This window comes from Sus scrofa, chromosome 16, assembly GCF_054392235.1.
Source record: "Sus scrofa isolate SSC_HxYL_T2T_F1_AM1 chromosome 16, Sscrofa_HxYL_maternal_Yorkshire_Landrace_v2.0, whole genome shotgun sequence".
Lineage (NCBI taxonomy): Eukaryota > Metazoa > Chordata > Mammalia > Artiodactyla > Suidae > Sus > Sus scrofa.
In genome coordinates, this window is record NC_139398.1 from 86,448,554 (window position 1) to 86,470,634 (window position 22,081).

The 22,081-nt window shown below is 49.4% G+C and overlaps 2 protein-coding genes across 5 annotated transcripts in view; one reads left to right on the plus strand and one right to left on the minus strand.

Annotated features, from left to right (window-relative positions):
- The window catches only part of CFAP90 (cilia and flagella associated protein 90), a 28,730-nt gene extending 18,982 nt beyond the window's left edge, over positions 1-9,748 (plus strand). The window contains exons 4-6 of one of the 3 annotated variants that reach the window (XR_014831052.1): positions 1,534-2,699; positions 3,584-4,106; positions 6,845-9,748. The gene's annotated coding sequence lies outside the window, so the exon portion shown is untranslated. Of the gene's footprint in view, positions 1-1,217; positions 2,700-3,583; positions 6,260-6,844 lie in introns of those variants that run through there. The other 2 variants (XR_014831053.1, XR_014831054.1) reach the window with 2 other exon arrangements.
- ADCY2 (adenylate cyclase 2) overlaps positions 1-22,081 on the minus strand; it is a 426,457-nt gene that overhangs the window by 2,424 nt on the left and 401,952 nt on the right. For both annotated transcript variants that reach the window (XR_014831042.1, XM_021077007.2), the window contains exons 21-24: positions 20,351-20,497; positions 18,245-18,352; positions 5,343-5,457; positions 2,547-2,671 (exon numbers count right to left, since the gene is read on the minus strand). Coding sequence is in view for 1 of the 2 variants with exons in the window: in XM_021077007.2 (XP_020932666.2) it covers positions 2,547-2,671; positions 5,343-5,457; positions 18,245-18,352; positions 20,351-20,497 (495 nt within the window). In the remaining variant the exon portion in view is untranslated. The remainder of the gene's footprint in view (positions 1-2,546; positions 2,672-5,342; positions 5,458-18,244; positions 18,353-20,350; positions 20,498-22,081) is intronic.

Sequence of the window (22,081 nt, forward strand, 5' to 3'; positions counted from 1 at the left end):
ATTGAGCGAGGCCAGGGATCGAACCTGCGTCCTCATGGACACTATGTTGACTTCTTAACCCACTGAGCCACAGCGGGAACTCCGATGCTATGATTTTTAACCATGAGCAGACTGTACAGTCACATGCAAGAGCCCTGGGACGAAGGGAGTAAATCAAACCCTGTTGCAGGGGGCGGGGGGGGAGGTTCAGATGATGTTTCCACATCGCTGGGGATGTCCTTTCGTGAAATAATAAATATCAACGATGGATTTTAATACAGATGGGAGAAAAGACAGAAGCAGCAGCAGTCAACTCAGCGAATGGGGAGGAAAAGGACCTAAAACTGAAAGAACACTAGGAATTCGCACCAGCCTGCGTGCGGGCGGGATGGGATGCTCTGAGTCAGGTCTGGAAAGTTCCCCCGCCTCCTGGATTGACTGGGGATGCTGAACAGAGCGCGACCCTCCCAGGAGGGGACTGCTGGGTTCCTGCCAGGCACCACGAGGCAAGGGCCCCACTGCTGCATTCATCCCATTCTGGTCCCACTGGGTTGGTGGACAATGAACCAGCTGGGACGGCGGGCTGCTCTCTCCGGGGGCGGGAGGATGCACTGTCCTGAGCCTCCTACTGCCTTTAGCTGGAGCGTCTGCCCTGTGTCCTTGGGACCAAGGCCACGCCTGCTGGGGTCTGAGGCTTGGGTGTCGGAGGAACCTCCAGCATAAGGCATCTTCTCGGGCAGGGAACGTGCAAGGTGCATGCGCTCAGCTGCGAACAACACCTCGGCTTCTGAGATGAGGGTCCCCCAGCCAGGCCCCCAGCAGGTTTCTGGGTCTTGAGCAGTGATGGGGGGAGCTGTTTCCCCAGAAATTCCTCGTCACACTGCTTTGGAACAATGTGACAGAGGAGGGAGGGCCACTTCGTCAGAGGAAATGGACCGGGTGCCTGTGGGGTCCGGCCACCTCGGGTATCTGGGTGAGACACATAAGACCATGAATTTGGGGGGTGAGGACCGGGCAATGGTGGGGCAGTGGCAGCGGCAATGAGCCAGTCCCTTGGTGGGTGGGAGAGGCCTGGAGGACAGAAGCTGTCTTGGCAGAGGCAGCAGCACATCAAAACCGCAGGAGGCCGGGGAGTTCCCGTCATGACGCAGCGGAAACGAATCCAACTCGGAACCACGAGGTTGCAGGTTCGATCCCTGGCCTCGCTCAGTGGGTTAAGGATCCAGCGTTGCCGTGAGCTGTGGTGTAGGTTGCAGACATGGCTCAGGTCCTGAGTTGCCGTGGCTGTGGTACAGGCTGGCAGCTGCAGCTCCGATTCGATCCCTAGCCTGAGACCTTCCATATACCGCGGGTGTGGCTCTAAAACAAACAAACACGGAAAGCAATGATAGTCAGAGGAAACCCATTCCTACTGAGCAGAGCCAGCTCCCTTCTCCCTGGCAGTGGCCAAGTCGGCCAGGGAGGCCCGGGCCATGTCTTCTCCTTCCATTACTTCTCTCTCTTGCTTTTTGTTCTCTCTCCCTTCTCTTCGTTGGATGGTTGCTTCCTCTTCAGCAACCGTTGATTCGTATTCTGACTGGAAGGAGGCCAACCCTGAGAGCTCACGTCTGTCACCTTCCACGCAACATTGAAGCCGTGCAAGGAACCAGCCGTGGGGAGAGAAGCCCCTTGGGGAAGGATTAACAGTGGACTCTCGGTGCCCATCGTGGTCTCGGGAGGTGGGGCTGGTTGAGCACGTCGGCCAATCTGAGGCCCCAGACAGAGACTCATCAACGTCACTGCAGAGGACAAATGTCTGATAAAGTCTCCTATTTGTGTATGGTGATTTTCCACACACATCTGCCATTCGGCAGGGATTTAGCTTCCAGCATACAACACAGCTGGGGTGAAATGTGGAACCACTGCTATCTGAAGGCGAGGCAAAGAGAAAGCTCAGCACAGACACTCGATTGTGAGCACACACGCGCGCACGCACACACACACCCACCCCTTCTCATTCGGAGAGACTCTGGTTCCGGGTGCTGGCCCTGTGTCCAAGCAGGTGCATAGCATCCCCGCTGCTTTTAACTTGGGAGACCTTGGCTTTCTCTCCCTTGGGTGGATTCCAGAGCTTTCCAGTTGTCTCCAGACGCTCCAGTCTCAGTTGGTCTCAGCTGGGACTGTCATTTCACGTGGCTCCACTTCATCTCCCCGCCCCGGATGCGCCTCTACGCACCCCCCAATTCAGTCCCAAGACAGCAGGAAGGAGGACAAAACCTGCCCCAGGGCAGCGACCCGAGCCACACCAGTGCCCCGGAGAAGGGCACCACTGCCGCACCCCGCCCTCCAGCTGCCACCTGCCATGCTGGCTGCTGTGATGGCTCCTCTCACAAACGCAGTGACCTCTGTATTGTGACACCATGCTTAGTATTAACAGTTCATGCAGAAATGAATGACTATCTCCCCAATAATAAGTGTCAGTAAATTTCATGGTTTACTTCCTTTCCTTTGTTTTGATGTGTGACATACTTATTCATGGCTCCCAAGAGGACAGACATGCCAGACAGGGACAGAGCAGACTGAATTACCTGTATTTTGTCCAGGACTCCGGTGCTGTCCATCCTACTGGCCACGTTTACCGTGTTGCCCCAGATGTCATACTGCGGCTTCTGAGCGCCAATGACACCAGCTATTACAGGGCCATGGTTGATACCTGCGACACAGCACAGTCGCATTAATTAGCAAGATTCAAGGTATGAACTTGACAGTTTAAACAATCTAATGACCCTCTCTTGCCTAAGATTATAATGGCAATGTAGAAAAGCAATTATTTCATAATGTTTAGTTGTATAAAGTATACCAATGTATGCTGTTATGGAATCATGATAGACACAGAAGCATGAATCGAGATGGAGAAGGGAAAAAGACAGACATTTTAATTTTTTGAGAAGACAGGAATTATCCTCCTTTGTGTGCTTTTCCTTTGTTTTAGATTCCATGGGTTGGGTTAATGTTTGCTCAGGAATGATGGTTCAAGAATGGTCTCATACAACTTTCTGTTTAAAACAGTTGCTTCGAAAACAATAAAATAAAAAAAAAAAAAACAGTTGTTTAGGCACTGTGAACCAACTATAATAGGAAAAATAAAAATCGTTATAAAAAAGGACAGTTGCCTAGGGAGTCCGAAGCAGTCAGTGAGCCACAGCAGCGACATGCGGAATCCTTAACTACTAGGCCACCACGCTACTCCCTAAACAACTTTTTTTTTTTTAAATAATGGTGGTTATTTTTCCTATTATAGTTGGTTCACAGTGCCTAAGCAACAGTTTTATTTTTTTTTCATTTTTTATTTTTCTAAGCAACTGTTTTAAACAGAAAGTTGTACGAGACCATTCTTGAACCATCATTCTTAAGCAAACATTAACCCAACTCATGGAATCTAAAACAGAGGAAAATAATCCTTCTCCATCATCTCAAAACATTAAAATGTTTAGTCTTTTTCCCCTTCTCCATGTTGATTCATGCTTCTGTATCTAGCATGATTCCATAACAGCATAAATTGGTATACTTTATAAAACTAAACATTATCAAATAATTGTCCTTCTATGTTGCCATATAATCTTAGGCAAGAGAGGATCATTAGATGGTTTCCCAATAGTTTTGATGTTAATTAACTTTTTTTTTTTTTTGCTTTTTAGGGCCGCACTCATGGCATGTGGAGGTTCCCAGGCTAGGGGTGGGGCTACGCCACAGCCACAGCAACGCCAATGCCGGATCCGAGCCGCGTCTGCGACCTACACCACAGCTCACGGCTGAAGTTAATTAATTTTGAAACGCATCTCTTTTCATTTTAAATGGCTACGCCAAGTGCGGGCACTATAGTTATCTGCCATCCTGCCACGCTGGAGTTTTGGGTTCATCCAAGGTGTTGCTGAAACAAACACCATCCATCAACAGCTGTGCTGCATTTCCTACCTGCCATGTGCTAGTAGTCTAAGGGCTTGACGCGTATAAACTTGTTTTTTGTTGTTGTTTTTTTAGGGCCACACCCATGGCATATGGAAGTTCCCAGGTCCCAGGCGAGGGGTCAAATCAGAGCTGTAGTTGCTGGCCTATACCACAGGCTCGTGCCATGTCTTCAACCTACAGTGCAGCTCACAGCCATGCTGGACCCTTAACCCACTGAGCGAGGCCAGGGATTGAACCTGAGTCCTCATGGATACTAGTTGGATTTGTTATCCCTGAGCTGCAACGGGAACTCCCGGCATGTATAAACTTCTAGTCCTCAGAACAACCCCACTGGCTAAGTTCTGCTATCATCACGCTGATCTTCCCAGGAGGAAGCAGAGTGACGGCGCCATCAGACAGGCAGCAAGGGCAGAGGCATCATCTCTGAGATCTGGATGCACCTTACAGCCCATAGCGGGTCCTAGTTTCATAAAGATAATGCAGGGCTCACAGTCAGGAGCTAGCATCCGCTCCTGGGAGGGCTGGACTTCCATGTGCCACAGGTTCAGCCGTAAAAAGACAAAAAGTCAATAAAAAAAAGTTGAAATCTGTAAGCAAGGAGATAAAAAGCCTTTCAGATGGATTTCTTTAAAAGAACTTCTCCCATATTGACTTGCTTTTAGAAAGAGCAAAATATGCTGCCAAGGACAGTAGAACATGGTCAAAAAAGCTCTTACAAACCATGAATGGCTGTGAGCGTCTGTTCAAAGCTCCAGCTCTGTTAGAATTTAGGACCCAGATGGTGTTCTTGTGGGTCGTGACCCCTGAGGGCGTGACTCTTCTAACAATTCTGAGATGCACTTTTTTTTAAAAAAAAAACCAAAAAACATTTTTACATCTCTGAGATCTGGATGCATCTTACAGCCCATAGCGGGTCCTAATTTCATAAAATAACGAAGGGGCTCACAGTCAGGCGCTTGCATCCGCTCCTGGGAGGGCTGAAGGCTATGTGCGCTGTCACCTGCAGAAGGGACCCTGGCTGGGGTGACTGAGACCCAGCTCATGGACCCCTTGTGAAACCAAGTGCTTGCAAACTTGGGTGCACACAAAGAGGGTTTTTTGTTTTTGTTTTTTTGGGCTGCACCCATGGCATGCAGAAGTTTCTGGGCTTGCCACAGCAGCAACCCAGGCTGAAGTGACCATGCCGGATCCTTAACCCTCGGAGTCGCCAGGGAACTCCATGTTTTTCTAATCTGCACAAAAGTGCTGCAGGGGCTCTTCCCTGCTCTGGGCCTTTCCATCTGTCTTCCGGTCTTGCTGCCCTGATGGTGCATTAGTCACCGAGCTGCTCCTTGGCAAGGATGGTCAGCCTTTCTGTGAGCTGGCTCCCGATGCCAGGCCCTCTCCACCGCCGAGCCCAGAGCTGAGCAACTTACCCACTCGTAGCTTGAAGTCGTTGAAGGAGTGCTTGTTGATGGCGTCCAGTTTGGCCACCAGGGCGAAGGCAAACTCCACCATGGTGCCAATATGCATGTACTGCCGATCCGGCTCCTGCAGGGAAACAGGCAGCAGAGGGTGAGGCATCGGCAGGCCGGGGACGGGCCCTTCATCACATCAGGGAGGGCTGTGTCCCCTGGGGAGACCACGCTGAGCAGGGCCCACGCTGACTGAATCCAGAGACGACCAGCACAAGACACCCCGTGGAGGGCCAGCTCCCGTTCTGTTTGCCCTCACACCCCATCTCCCTTCACCCTCCTCTGCTGGCTCTGGCTGGAGGGGGGGCAGAGCCTGGGTTGCCTCCTCCTGGTCCCCGGATGGATGGACCCATGGGGGTTGCGGGGGGAGCGGTCCAGGACTCATTCCTGCTCTTCCCCACCTGCTCCACTCCCCTCTCCCTGTTTCTGGAAACAGGGCTCCTTCCTTTGGCTTCTTTGGGAGGGGGTGTTGTGGCTGAATTGTGACCCCCCCACCCCAGATTCGTATATTGAAGTCCTACCCACCCCCCCAGTACCTCAACCTCAAAATGTGACTGTATTTGAAGACAGGGTCTTTTTATTTTATTTATTTTTTTGCTTTTTAGGACTGCATATGAAGGTTCCCAGGCTAGGGGTTGAATAGGAGCTGCAGTTAAGGTTGACGCCACAGCCACAGCCACACTGGATCTGAGCGGCATTTTCGACCCCCACCGCAGCTTGCAGCAATGCCGGATCCTTAACCCAGTGAACGAGGCCAGGGATCGAACCCACATCCTCATGGATACTAGTTGGGTTCGTAACCCGCTGAGCCACAATAGGAACTCCCAGGAGTTCATCTTTTTGAAACCTTTATTTTTGGTTATATTTGAAACAACAGATGCCATCTCTGTGTATAATCTCTCAGTGCATTAATATGCACATGCTGAGGCTCCGGCTCTCCCACCCTTTGATGGTGAGGGGTACCGGATGGTTCCTTCCGATCTGCCTGCCTGGCAAGCAGCTCAGCTGCTCCGGCCTAAAGTGCTGTCCCAGCGCTGTCATCAGGCTCTTGGTGTGGGCAACCTTCCGGCCCTGGAACCAGTGCCGTTTCTTTCATCTCCCTGGCTGGTTTGTGAGCCCCACAAGGACAGAGACTATGACACCTGAGGGTCTGGCACAGAAGAAGCACTTGGTTAAATGTCTACCTGGGAACTACACTGAGGCTGACTGTCAGGACCCAGGGGGGCGTGTCTGGGAGGGACAGAAAGAGAGCCATTAGCTTTGGTGGAAGGTCAAAGCCAACAGGTGCACATGTGGGGAGCGACCGCCCTGGAGGAATGGGTCACGTGTCCACTGCAGTGCCTGAGGGCTCCAGGGAAAGAAAGGGAAACAGAACACCAGGGGGAGTTCCCACTGTGGCTCAGTGGGTTAAGAACCCGACTAGTATCCATGAGAATGTGGGTTCCATCCCTGGCCTCGCTCAGTGGGTTAAGGGTCTGGTGTTACCACAAGCTGAGGCATAGGTCGAGGATGCAGCTCGGATCTGGCGTTGCTGTGGCTATGCCATAGGCTGGCAGCTGCAGCTCCAATTTGACTCCTGGCCTGGGAACTTGCGTGTGCCTCGGGTGTGGCCCTAAAAAGAAAAAAAAAAAAGAAAAAGCAAAACTAAATAAAAGGACACCAGAGGGGTGACCGGGGGGCCCTCCGTTGAGAAAAGGGGCATCACTAAGGACTGGGAATACTTGAGAGGACAGAACACAGGGCGTGACAGGCTCATGGTGACTTCCGGGACGAGGGCCAGCCCCTTGGGCCCCAGAGGAGCTCAATCAGAGAGAGAGAAAGCTCTCGGCGACCTTCAAAGAGGAGGCCCCTGGTGGTCGAGGGGGCCATTCTCTAGGGAGGGTGAGGATAAAAACCAACTTTGAGGGTCTCCGAGGGGATGAGCAAGAATATGGACAGAGCCCGTCGACTCAAGACGACAGGGGGATGGAGAAAACCTGGGGGGCCGCTAAGGAAGGGGACACAGCCACAGGGCGATTTAATGATGCCGGGAAAGGGGGCCGCGCTAGAGCCTGTCTCTCGGCTGGAGCGCCGCTGGTGTTGGGGTGGGATCCTTCCTTGCTGGGGGGCATTCTCTGCCCTGCAGGGTGTTGAGCAGCATCCCTGGCCTCTGCCTCCTGAATGCCAGGACCATCTCCCGATCCCGATTGTGACAAAAATGTCTCCAGACACTGCCAAACGTCCTCTGGGGGACGAAACTGCTCCCCGTTGAGACACTGCACTAGACGATGGAAATATGAACGGCTCAGAGAGAAAAACTCCTTCCCTTCCCCACTCGAAGTGTATCATTCTAGAAAAAGACGAACAAAATACTACTGTTGCCATAAACCCCATGACTAAAATCTTGGCAGCACATCCAAACAACTGAAAAAATCAGATCTGTGAAGCAGACTGCCAGCTAACTTAGGTGGACACGCAAAAGTCATTTCTTAAGGACAGTTATGCTTTTCCATCGGCGCTTGCTCATATTTCTTGTCTCATGACTTAGGGGGGAAAAACACGATTTGGAGGTTTAGGCAATTGGTCAGAAAACCCCTTGCTCCTGAACTGCAAGCACAGACTGCGAAATCAACAGGCAGGATGCTGTGCAGTAAAAATCGCAACTGTCCTGGCGAGGAGAACGGATGCACCGCGGGAGAAGTGGTTTGCTTTTTAAGGAGTCGAGGTGCAGCAAGCAAGCTTCACTCTCTGATAAGTAATTGCCCCATCTGTTTCCAGGAGGCAGGCTTACACTGCGGGTCTAACATGACCTCGGTGATCCAACAAAGCAGCTGAGCTCTGGGAGTGGGGTTTATAGCCAACGTCAATAACTCGCCGGGGCTTAGTAAACCTGAGAGAAACTGATGTTGAGTCTCCAGAAGAGCTCAGTTCATTCCAAAAAGTCCTTATAACGGAGCATTTGATAAATGTCTGATGACAGTCCGAAGCAGCTCTTTCTCCCATGATCCAAATAATTCCTCCCATCTCCAAATATTTAACTGACTTTCCAGCCACACAGCGAGACGACTTACTTGGTTTCCTGGAACACATTTTGCAATTTGTTTGTTTTGGAAGTTTCAGCTGCAAGAAACATGGCTTAAAGTAAATGCATGTTTACTGAGATTATTTTATAACCCAAATGACTGCTGACGATGAAAGTGAAATTAACATGAGCTTCTGCTCCTGGCCTCTCCTCTCCTTCCTCCACGCATCAAACATCTACTGAGTTCCTGCTACGTTGGTGTTCATCTGATTTGGAAAATGGAAAACCGCTGCCCCTTGGCTCTTCTGCCTGGGGCTCCTGGGAGAACAGATCAGACCTCACAAGTCTTGGAAGCAGAATCAGCCCAATCCGGGGAGCTGATTGTCCCAGCGTGGAGGTTGGCTCTCACTGAGGGCTCAGAACACCTGAGTTTCAGGCACCTTTCAGAGAACAGGACTGGAACTTACAGCTTCCCAGTGTTTACCTAAACTCAGAAGTATGAAATAATATTTATGGAAAATGGCTTGATTGCTGGGTCATTGATGGATAGCTCTGCTTTCAATAAACTTGGATGAAACTGGACGCAATGTTCTCCACCTGATCTCACTCTACCAGAGAATGTCCTTAATTCAAATGTACCTTAAGAAATGTTCTAGGCCCCCCCCCCCCCATTAAACTATTTCCCATGAAGAAGTTACCGGGCACATTGCTCACTACAGACCCGTCCTTATGGATATGAGGGCCAATTTGTTAGAGCTTCGGCCAGGGGGCCCATGGAGCATCTAACTCCAAACTGACGTGGCCTGGTTTCCAAATACATTAATGGATGAATGGTGTGATTCACCTTATGAACGCTAAAACATTGCACTTGTGTTGGCTGCTGGAAATTCTGGAACAATTAATAGCCCTAGTGTACGTATGTGTGTACTTAACACTCACAGTGACCCCCATGAAGGAGCTCCCGGCTTTATCCTCAAGATGCAGATGGGAAAGGGAAACACGGAGAGGGAAATAACTTGTGTAAATGGAACAACCAGGCTTTGAGGCCAGGCTATCTGATTCCAAGGTTCCCAGTCTTCACCTCCTCTAAATGTAAATGGACTAAATACTCTAATTAAAAGACACAGACCAGCTGACAGAGTAAAAAAAAAAAAAAAACTCCTATGTATGCTGCCTCCAAGAGATTCACTTCAAGTCTAAAGACACACTCAGACGGAAAGTGAGGGCATGGAAAAATTGTTTGGAGCAAATGGAAAAAAAAAAAAAGAAAGATATGATAGCAATTCTTATCTCAGACAGACTTCACCACCTTGCCTCCTCCCCCGTGCGTGTCTCAAATATGTTCAGAACTTTGCTATTTGATTTGCTTCTTGTTGTATCATGCTCGTCTTTGTTTCTGTCATATCTTTTGGGTTCCTTCCACTTCAGTTTATTAATGTAAAAATATTTTTTCACTGCATCCTTTTTTTGTAAGCTTACGAGAGAGACTTTAGTAAAATGGACATAAAAATATAGGCAAATAGGTAAGCAGCTTTCCCTGGTAGTCTTGTTGCTAAAATATGACAGGGGTTGGATGATGAGTCTAAGAGCTACTCAGTTGAGGGAGAACCATAACCAATTGCTCATTAACAGCTCTGGCACCAGCCGCCCCCTATGTGGATGACTGGCATTCTACTTGGATGTCTTAGTGGAAACTCAAAGTCCAAAACTAACATTATCATTACTTAATCTCCTGCAAACAGCTCTTATTCTTGTCTCTTTTACTTTTGCTAATGGTGTCATCAATTTCCAATCCCTACACTGGATACCTAAGCTCTGGATAGCCCCCTCCATCCTACTTCCTCAGCTCCCAAGTCCACCTCCTGTGGACAAGCTTCTCCCATTCATCTCTTTCTTTATTTTCTTAGGATCATCGTTTATCCTCTGACCACTACTTGTCTGAAGGTAGGGAGTTCACTAGATAATTGCCAGCCCCTCTGAGTCAGCCAAGTTGGGTTCAGATCTCTCTCTGCTCTCCATCTGCACCATATGAGGAAGACAAGGAGAGAAGACAGCCGTCTGCAAACCAGGCAGGGGGCCCTCGCCAGGCCCCAGATCTGCCATCCTTGAGCTCAGATCCCCCAGCCTCCGGGTCCGTGAGAAATACATGCTGCTTGTGACCCCGTCTACAGTATTTTTTATAGCAGCCTGGCTGAGACACCTCTCACAGTCCCAGACACTGTCCATGCTCACCTCATGCTGGAGCTGCTGTTTGCATCTGACTTTTTCCAGACTAAACTCTGAAGGGCAATTAATTACAAAGGGGCAGTCAGGACCAAAAAGCTGGCACTGGCTTCAGTGGGTGATGCATATGTTTGGGGGATGACCTACTAACTGCATAAAACCCCAAAAATCCAAGCCAGGCAGTGCCTAACTCAGGCAGAGACAGAGCTGTTAACCTGCCCCCGTCCTGGGACGGGCGGTGTTCACTGCTCATTGCCTCATCGGTCACCTCAGGTTTGCTAACAGACTGAGTGCACAAGTGTAGGAATCTCATGGCTGGGTCCCTTGGAGATGGGGTCTGATTGGAAGGATGGAGGGAGCAAAATGATGGAGAAATGCTCATGCCAGCCAGAGTCACATGCCTATGCGGGCAAATTCAGCAAGCAAGAGAGTGAGAGGTCGTGCTTGCAAACCACCTTCAACCCACAACCAACCCCTGGCCGGCAGTCAAGGTTTTTATATAATAAATAAATAAAAGCAAAAACCCATTCAAAACATTTTTCAATATCTTAAAATAAGAGTCTAAATAAAAATAATTAAAAAGAGAGCAATAATACAAATGCTTCGATTTTTTTTTTAACAAGCAGCAGCACTCATACCTTGCCAGGAATAAAAGCTGCCTGTTACCTCCTGCTTCTCTGCCTCTTCCCTTCCTAATTTTTCTGGTACCACAAGTTATTTCCTTCCAAAGCATGCCTGGCAATGGGCATCACTCTATTTGATTACAAGCTCGAGGTAGGGCTCACCACAGCAGTAGTATAATCACCACATGGATTTAAAAGAACGTTTTCATCTCTGTACTTTGGTTTTGACTTACCTAAGTTCTCAGTAGAATTTCTTTTACAGGGATCAAAACCAATTTACATGATTAGCTAAGACGGGAGACAACCCCAGTCATGGATTTGGGCACTCAGGATGGACTTCCTCTATGACAGGATGGGCAGAGTCCCCTCAGAGGTCAAGCAGATGAGGCTCCAGAGTGCAGCAGAGGGACCGAGGCAGGAGGGAGTGGTGCGGAGTGCGGTAAACTAGGGAGGACGTGCCAAGGCCAGAGGGAGCAACTGCTTCTCTGCTCTAGCTGGTTGTCCCCAGGAATGACAATCAGGAAATTGTGAACTGAAGGCTGGCACTTGCCCTCAGCCTCTACATGGGTTAAACAGGAGCCACTGCAGCTACCAACCCGCGGTCCCCCCGACAGGCGCTCAGGGTGGAGACCAGGAGAGAGGCACTCTATGCTCTGGAAAAACTGGAAGAACAGGGCTTCGGAGAGATACTTTTAGGATCAGATTTTATGAGCCCGGGTCTTGCATCTCCTCGTATCTAGAAAAGCACTAAAGCCTTCATGGTGATGTCTCCTCCCTGTGACTGGTAGTGACCTTCAGGAGATCAGGAGCAAACGTTTGTAAAATGCATGAGTGCTGCATGCACCTTCCCCTCGCCTCTGTCATATCCTGATGTTCCCCCTTTTCCTGCTTGGATGATATTTCATTCTGGTCTGCAGTTAATAATAAAAGAATGCCACAGGCATCCGTGAATGCAGTCACCTTCAAGCGTGAGAGTCTGTGAGTCCCGCAGGCTGTGAAAACTCAGGCTACTGGCCCTGATAGTGGAGGCGCATTATCAAAGGAATGATTTCAGCGAGCCCAGGCCTCTTTTGTTCCTGCTCCCTGCCCTTTGTTGCAAAAACGCCTCTATATCCTAGCTCCTCCTCAGGGCTATCTGAGATGCTGCCTCCCGGAGCTTAAGTCCTAATTTTGCCCCCAAATAACACTTAACTCTCACCCTTTCAGGTTGCGTATTTTTTTAAGTCAACAAAAATCTACCAACTTTCAAGAGACGTTGGAAATGATTCTTTTTAAAGTAGATGTCCTTTTTTTTTAAAAAAAAAAAAAAACAAAAACGAAAACTATATGAGTCAAGAAAAAAACACTTGTAACCACAAGTCTGCTGTCACGGCTTGAAGCCTAAAGATCATGGCCAGGAAGAAGCGGGGGGCTGTGGGGCTTGGCAGGGAGTGAGGTCCTGATGGTAGAATGAAGGTGGGCAACCTCCCCATTTCTACAACCCTGACCTTCCATCACGGAGCAGGTCCTTCGCAGGTGCGTGCTCACCTAGAACAGGGGCTAGAATGCCACCTGTTCTCCAGGTAGTCTTTCATTTTTTGACAAATGCCTGCTTCTTGGAAAAACAACCATCAGTTGTTACACATAATACAACCAAGCATTTAGTCATGTTGTCTTGAAGCTTAAAACTAGAATGTATTGTTTCACTTAAAATAACACAAAACAAAGGCAAAACAAAGGCAGGCATAAAGCCTGGCTCTGACTAGGTGCGGAGCGACTCCTATGATGTATTTTCTCAGTGGGTAAGAACGCTGTGCCTGCCATGAGAAGAAAACGTGGAGGTAATTACAAACAAAAGCTGGATTTCAAAAGGCTTTTATCCAGATAGTTTTGCCTCTTTTGGGGTTTAAGAAAAACACATGAATCTTTGAGAAACCCAATATATTTTTCTAATCGAATGTGTTTTGTGGCCAAATGAAATACTTGGCTAAAGAATAAATAGGAAATTTTTTGTTTATAAACAGTAAGGAGAACTTTTTTGTTGATAACAAGAGAAACAAGCAGGATTAGAGGTAGGCTACAAGAGGCAAAAGAGATATTCATGTCTTATAAAAATAATATCCACATTAATATTTATAAGCATATCATGCCCCCCCTCAATTAAATGAGGGGTGCCGCAGGTTAAGGGTCCGGGGTTGTCACTACAGTGGCTTGGGTCACTGCTCTGGCTCGGGTTTGATCGCTGCCTGGGAACTTCCACATGCCACAGGTGTGGCGAAAAAAGAGAAAAAACGTAAATGTAATGAACTCTCCTTTCAGAAGATTTTCACCCCATTTCAAAATACTTCTAGGATGATCCTACCAGGACTCTAATTAACTGTTTTAAATAAAAATAGCCTATATCGAGTAAAAAAAAAAAATGAGCTGTCGCACGTGAAAGCTGTGCCCTTTCCACTCCGCCGTGCAGGGAAATATTTATTAACAGTGGCAGCTGGCAGGGGTCGGCATGCAGCTCCAGGGTAGTGTAGTGGGCAGGTTTTGCAGCCCAGCAGGTGCAGGTGATGCGAGCAGCAGGGACGGGACACCTGTGGAAGGAGGGCTTCTTAAGGTAAAGCTGGAAGCAGCAATGGGTGAAGGGTGTGCATACCAACTGGTGGGTGCCGATGCCACCGTGGTGGGGGGCTGGTGAAGAGGAGGGGAAGCAGTACGAGGATTCGGGACCCGTGGAGCTGAGCCCTGCAGTCAGAGTGCCCAGGTCTGCGGCCCAGCTCCATCGCTGCTTATTCTCTGACCCTGAGTAAGTTACTTCAACTGCTGTGCCTCAGTTTCTCTATCTGTTAAATGGGCCGAGGGTAGGGTGCCTCCTAGGGTTTTTCTGGCCACACCCCCATGCTTGTGGAAGATCCTCAGCCAGGGATCGAAGCTGCACCACTGCTGCAGTGACAATGCTGGATCCTTAACCTACCATGTGCCACAAGGGAATGCCTAGGCTTGCTCGAAGGAAAGACTCGGAGGCATTAAGTAAGTGTTCAAAGTGTCAGGAGGATAAAAAGGAGAGGGTCTGCCCTGGGAGCAGCTGGTGTGCAAAAACATTCCTAGAACAGACACATGTAATCTCTGCACAGCGCCCCCTGCCGGGCACTTTGGGGAACACCGCATAAGACCTGGCACCTGCGATAGTCTGGATGTTGAAGAAACACATGTCCATATGAAGGCAGAAAATGATACGCAGTGCATGGGAGGAAGAGAAATGAGATCTAGACATGGGCGGTCCGGTGAGGCCAGGCTCCTCAGGCCAGGGGGTGGAAGAGGCTCCTACGAAAGTGGGAGCCTTGGCACTGCGGATGGGTGAGGTCTAAAACCAAGGGGTCTTCTGTACCGATCAGAATCACCTGGGGAAACTGCAGAAATGGGAATTTACAGTCCCCCCCTTGGGTGTCTGGAGACCACCTAGCAGCCGCCACAGGCAGCTCTGATGCAGGTGGGGGTGCAGCCCGCCCGGAGGGTGTCCGAGCAGAACTCGGTGTTGATCTGCACGGAAGCACAGCGCATGCGTGAGGGCTGGTGCGGAAACTCGCGGGAGAGAAAGCGGGTGGGTCAAGGAGGGGGGTGGGTGGCGCTGTTCTGGGAGCAGGGAGGGCAAGCAGGTGAGGGTGGTGTCAGAAAGCTGGGTGTCTACGGAACCTGGGGGTGTGAGAGCCAAGCTTTGCCCGACGGTCAGGAAGGTGGATGGCAGTTTTGGCGGGGGTCAGATACCCCCGCGTGGGTGGGTCAAATCTTAGACAAGACCCCCGATGAAAGGAGGGTTTGAGGAAAGAACGTGGAAATGTCCACGGTGGGGGGTGCAGGTAGCATTTCTTAAAGTGAAGGGCCCGGAAGCTGAAGGAGGAGGCGACTTCCTGGAGAAGGTGATGGCTGTAACAGAGGCCCCGACAAGCCGTGGGAGTGAAAGCCTGGGAAACGCAATCCCACCTGGATGCTGGAATCTGGAAGTCCTTCCTGATCTTCAGGAGTGAAATCTCTGACATCAGCATGGGTGAGGGTTACCAAAGGAGAGGGTGAAAATAAAGGCAGTGGACAGGGACCAACCATCCAGCGTGCCTGTGGGAGAGGACAGACCTGGGGACATGTGCTGAAGACACAGATCAGGGTCCGGTGGAGGCAGTGTCAGGACTAGGTGGACAGGCTATAGGGATGACAGAGGGGTGCGGAGGGATGATGGAGAAATGTGGGAAGGATGATGGCAGGATGAAGGAGGAGGGGTGATGGAGGGATATGGGAGAGATGATGGAGGGATGATGGAGGGATGTGGAAGGGATGTGGGAGGGATGATGGAGGGATGTGGGAGGGATGATGGAGGGATGATGGAGGGATGTGGAAGGGATGATGGAGGGATGTGGGAGGGATGATGGAGGGATGTGGGAGGGATGATGGAGGGATGTGGGAGAGATGATGGAGGGATGATGGAGGGATGTGGAAGGGATGATGGAGGGATGTGGGAGAGATGATGGAGGGATGATGGAGGGATGTGGGAGGGATGATGGAGGGATGTGGGAGGGATGATGGAGGGATGTGGGAGGGATGATGGAGGGATGTGGGAGAGATGATGGAGGGATGATGGAGGGATGTGGGAGGGATGATGGAGGGATGTGGGAGAGATGATGGAGGGATGATGGAGGGATGATGGAGGGATGATGGAGGGATGTGGGAGGGATGATGGAGGGATGTGGGAGAGATGATGGAGGGATGATGGAGGGATGTGGGAGGGATGTGGGAGGGATGATGGAGGGATGTGGGAGGGATGTGGGAGGGATGATGGAGGGATGATGGAGGGATGTGGAAGGGATGATGGAGGGATGTGGGAGGGATGATGGAGGGATGTGGGAGAGATGATGGAGGGATGTGGAAGGGATGTGGAAGGGATGTGGGAGGGATGATGGAGGGATGTGGGAGGGATGATGGAGGGATGTGGGAGAGATGATGGAGGGATGATGGAGGGATGTGGAAGGGATGATGGAGGGATGTGGGAGGGATGATGGAGGGATGTGGGAGGGATGATGGAGGGATGTGGGAGTATGGGAGCACCCCAGATGCAGTGCCGAATGGGTCTGCAGGTGCCTCTGAGGATCCCTGCCAAGTGGTTGTCAGGAGCTAAGGTCTGGAGCGGGTGTGAGTGGGTTAAGTGCCCTAAGTGGCCCACAATAGGAGGTCAGCTGGAGAGGCCTCAGAAGCAGGGTGGAGGTTAAGATGAGGAGAGTGAGGCACTCACCTCAGGTGCAAAACTTAAGGGGGCAGCAAAAAGCTCAGCAATCATGCCAAGTATCGAAGTATCGCCTTCTGCATGTTTAGAAAATCAAAATGAATGCCAGAAAACCCAGAATGAACTAAAATACTGACATTTTAATAAAGACAGGGCCGTGAACTGAATTGTGTCCCCTCAAATTCCTAACTTAGACCCCTACCCACCAGATCTCTCTCTGCTATGTGAGGACACAGCAAAAGGGCAGCCTGCGACAAGCCGGGAAGAGAGCCCTCGCCAGGAACCACGTCCCAAAGGACCTTGATCTGAGACTTGCAGCCTCTGGAGCTGTGAGCAAATATGTCTGTTGCTCAAGCTGCCCAGCCTGCGGTAATTTCTTTATGGCAGCTGAGCTCAATAACCAGACAGGTTCAGACAGTGCTGGGCTGGGCATCTTAGAATCTGAGGCAACTGGAAAAATGTCCATCCCTGGGTTTTACATAATTTTTTGTTTATTCTTTTAACTTAGTTTTTTCCAGAACAATAAAGGTTTTGAAAAAGTGTAAGTTTTTCCCATTAAGGCCAAGGAAGTAAACGTATAATTGTTCCTATTTAGGGTATAAATAAGATATTGAAAATTAAAATAATATACATGCTCATACCTTTATTGTACATTTTTCCAATGGTTTTTCAATAGTTCTGGCAATAAAAAGCCAAGCTTAAAGATACACAGCACCACGTAAACAAGGGTTTCCTTTTGTATGAGGCATCAAGACGGCCTGGGAAAGTATTGCTCAGAACTTAAGATTCTTCTCAGGTTTCTTTTTATCGATTGTTTCTTTTCTGTTTCCTTATTACCGAAATAATTCATACCCAGTAAAAAACAATAATCTGGAAGCAAAATACCCGAGCCAAAGCGCACAGGGAACAGGCATTAGCCCCATTCGTTTGGGAAAATGCTACTTCGATCTTGAGACAGATGTTTCGCCTTCCCGTCTCAGTCCATGAATGTTGGGAGGGAAGAGGACCTTTCCTGCGGCTCCGGGAGGCTGAGCCCCGTTTGAGGACACGGATGCCGCTGGATGCCGCTCCGTCCCTCGCTCACCTGCCTGTGGGAGGTGGGTATGGGGGGTGGGGAGCCGCGCACAGGGGGGCCTGAGCGCTTCCTCTCTCTTCGGCAAAGCTGTGCTCTGGTCGGTCCTGTTCCACCCACCCACCAACCACCTCGGGAGCCCTGAATCCTGAGGGGAAAGAGGTCCTGCTGACCCACAAGTTTACAAAGCATGTCTACACACACGCGCGCACACACATACACACACACACATGCACACACACACGCCAGGATATGTCCCTCAAAAACATACTCCATTGATTAAAGATACTCCATTTTGACCAAATCACGTTTTCAACCAAATATCTAGGTGGTTGGCTTAGTGTTTGACCACAAGGTTTAAAATCAAAAGACCGGGACCCCTCCTGTAAGGAGTCACCTATAAATAAACAGCTCTAATGGACTTTCCTGTATATTTGTCTGGTATCGAGCAGCCACCAGATTGTTGCCTTTTTCCTACCTCATCTGCCAGAGAAAGGCGTTTTGTGAACGGACCCTCAGAAGCCTCCAGAATTCTTGTCTTTCTCATGAGTCCTTAATCACTGAGATTCCAGTTGTGCTTACAATACAGCGTATGGGTCACTGCGTGAGAGTTTTGGCTCCAGGGTGACCTGGAGGCGGGGCCAAGGACCGTGTGTGTGTGTGTGTGTGTGTGTGTGTGTGTGTGTGTGTCTGGCGTGCGTGTACCTGGGCATGCTCCTGGCTGGGCACGGCGCTCAGACCCGTCGCTGCCATGTACGTGCTGCCGATGGTCTTGATCTTTTCAACCCCGCTGAACTTCGGCTTGGACAGCAGCTGGGAAGCAACGACAGTCAGACAGTTACTCCGTCGGGTGCCGATTCAGGCCGAGCACTCTCTAGACACACTCTCAATGGACACCGCTTATTCACCCTTCGACCTTGGCCTCCGTGGAGGAAAGAACACGGCATGCATTTCACAGAGAGCCTGTCCTCAGAACGAAATGCAGTATGATGATTTGCTTCCAATTAACATGAATTAGTACCCTTTCAAAATGTGCCAGTGGTGAAGGAAAGGGGATAAATTATGATGCGAGTGATAAGCCTCAAATACACTTTCTCACAAAAGCATGTGTTTAGGCTTTTCTGAGTGAGGTCCTTCCTGCTAAGTCAGGGTGATTGACGACCAACAGTAGGGCCGGGGGTTAGCTTTTGCCCTCTGAAAACTCAAAGTGGAGAGAATAAAGATCTAGAAGGCTCCTCCCATTCGCCCTGACACTAATGTTCTTCGTCCCGGTTTCTGGCACCAGGAAGAAGCTTTCTACTGGCTCCCCATCCACTAAGTTAGGCCTGGAGGTGGGATGGAGGAAAGGTATACATGAGAAGGCGTAGGAAAGAGAGAGAGTGGATGATGAGAGCAAGTGAAGGAAATTCTAGAAGGTTCCGTATCTGCTCAGCAGGACAATGGCATGAATAAGACTGGGGACATCTTCTGGACCCTTGGATGGTACTTGTGTTTTCAGAGGAAACTTCTTCACATGTCAGAGAATCTCAGATAGGTGAGCAAGTCCCGTTATCATATCTCCATGAGCCAATTCGACCCGAAAGAACACTGTCATTCACCTGCTAGTACCGGAGAACATTCATTTTACCAGGAGCAGCTGGAGCAAATGTGCCACCACTTTCCACTATGCGCCCAGCACAACAGTGGACACCTCTAACTGTCATAACTTGACCGTGAGCCTTGAGTCAACCTCATGGTGACAGTGGTGGTAGCGGAGAAACACACAGGTCCCACAAGAAATTCTGAACGTTGTGACATAATTTCATCACTGTATTTCAAAGTTCAAATGATTCACGATGAACCTACGTTCACCGATGTCAATTTTCCTATATTTGCATGATATGGTGAAGAACTGTGTAGTAGCCGTATCTTTAAAACCTGAGGCCTGTTTGTTTTTGCCAGAAAACAAAGCACACTGTTTCCTCTGGAGGCAGAAAATTGAAAAAATGACACCTATTTCAAAATCTAAAACTTTGTCCCTTCTAAAATATACAATACCATGTTTACATGGCTTTTTCAATAATAAAGCATGGCATCCATGCATATTTCAAGGTAATATCTGACAGAGACCTTTGCGTTTGCCCAGACATGCCAATAATCTGCTATGATAAATATATTCATTATCTTTTTTAATGTATAAAGAGATGGGAAAGTATTTTCCTTGGAGTTCAAGGCTTTCAAGGAAAAAAAAGAATCCAGAAAACATCCAGAAAAAAAAAAAATCCAGAAAAATCCAGAAGATATCTAGCGGGCACACTGGATCTTTTATTGAACAGATGTGGGTAGTTGTTCCTAGCAATCATGTTAGCTTTAAAAAATACGTGTTTGTCTCACCCAAATTAGCGACCTAAAGAGAGCAAAAAGCTTTAATGCCAACCACCAGAAATTATGCAAAAGGACAGTTTATTTATTTATTTATTTTAGGGCCGCACCCATGGAAGTTCCCACACTAGGGGTCAAATGCGAGCTGCAGCTGCTGGCCTATACCATAGCCAGAGCAATAGCAATGCTAGATCTGAGCTGAATCTATGACCTACACCACAGCTCAAGGTAACGCCAGATCCTTAACCCACTGGGAGAGGCCAGGGATTGAACCTGCATCCTTCTGGATACTAGTCAGGTTTGTTACCACTGAGCCACAATGGGAACTCCCAAAAAGACAGGTTTTAAGATACGCCATGATACTGGACTCCAAAAGTGCCAGCCCACGGGAATGCCAAAGTGTGGGACAGGGACCGCCCCTGCCTTCCAAGGGTAACTCTTAATACCTACATCGTCAAAGTCGGCAATGATCTCATTCAGGAGCCGAAGGCATTCCAGGCCCTCCTTGTTCACGTCTGATTCTGTATAGAACTCTTTGAAATCCGGAATGGAGGCAAACATGACGCAGACGCACTCATAGGACTGGTGGTATAACTCCTGCCCGGGAGAAAAGGAAGAGCTGAGTACTCAGAAACTTTGTAAACAAACCATGCTCCTAATGGAAGAGTTTCTTTACGTTAGGATTGGTCCACAAATCACCCAGCGCGCATCTGCCCCACCCCAGTCCCAGGCCCGTTCTAGACCCTGGCTACTGATCACAGGGGAAGGCGTCTCGTGAGCCGGATGCAGGCTCAGAATTATCAACACTGCATTCCCCAGTCATTACGGGTCACTCCCCGTTAATACCAGGGGCTCTTCCAGTTCCACTGCTCTGTCACCTCGACCTTAGACAATTACGAGACCATAGACTTCCTGCTTAGGAAAACGACATTCTTTAAGCAACGAAAGGGACACAGAATGATTTCCCAAACTATTACACTGTCCTAAAGGAAGTTCCCAGGCGGGGGGTCGAACTGGAGCTGCAGCTGCTGGCCTATGCCACAGCCACAGCAACACAGGATCCAAGCCACGTCTGCAACCTACACCACAGCTCATGGCAGTGCCAGATCCCTAGCCCACTGAGCAAGGCCAGGGATTGAACCTGCATCCTAATGGACACTAGTCAGATTCATTTCCGCTGTACCACAAAGGGAACTCCCTCAAGTTACTTCTTAATTACACCAGAAAGAACAGTGAAAATCCTGAGACTACTTATTCATATTGTAGTAGACACCAACAATGTCTGTTTGGATATCCTTTCTTTCCCCCAACCAGTGACACGTGGATCGAACTTATGCCACAGCAGTGACCTGAGCCATAGCAGTGACAATGCTGGATCCTTAACCTGGTGAGCTAACAGGGAACTCCTCCTTTTGTTAAACAGAAAGAGGCATATAATTCTTCACCCATAGACACAAAAATAAAATTACAGTGTCTTGTAAATACAATTTCAAGGTGGTTCCATAATTTTCCCAACACACAGTGAAACTTCAAGTTCAGTGGAGATTTTGGAAAGGCAGAGTTGTTATGTGGGCATGGGGGCTGGCTCTGGGCATGAGGATCTGCTCGCCCACTGGTGCTGGCTCATCAGGGCCCTTGGATGGGCTGACATGGGCAGAATGGCCAGGTGCCAAGGTGGGCGCCATGTATCATAGGAAGCACTCCCTCCACCAGGAACCATGAGGAGAGACCTGCTAACCAAGATGGCGACCTCTGAGTGGAAGGAAGAATGCTGGCCACTGGCGCTTCCTGTGTGCCTGGCAGAGTAAGGGAGTCACCCTGCATGAATGTCCCCAGTGTTCTCTGCCCTCTGGGGCACCTGGGTGATCCTCTGGCAGGGAGCGAGCACTTCAACAGCACCGTAACTCCAGGGTTTGGGGGCTCCTCAGAAAAATCATTCTTCCTCCGCTGAGGTCTCATAACACACACACTGGGGCCATGGCAACCCATGGCATGTCATAATCACTTCCTGGGGAAGCTGGTCTGGTGTCACCTTCCTGTTCTCAGGGCCAGCCACCCTACTGCAATGTTTTCTGCCACCGCCTCACAATCTGCATAAATGCACGAACAATCGAATCAAGGTTTTCCTTTTCTACTCTGCTCTCAACAGGGTTGAGCTAGCTCTGTGTGCAGACCTGTACT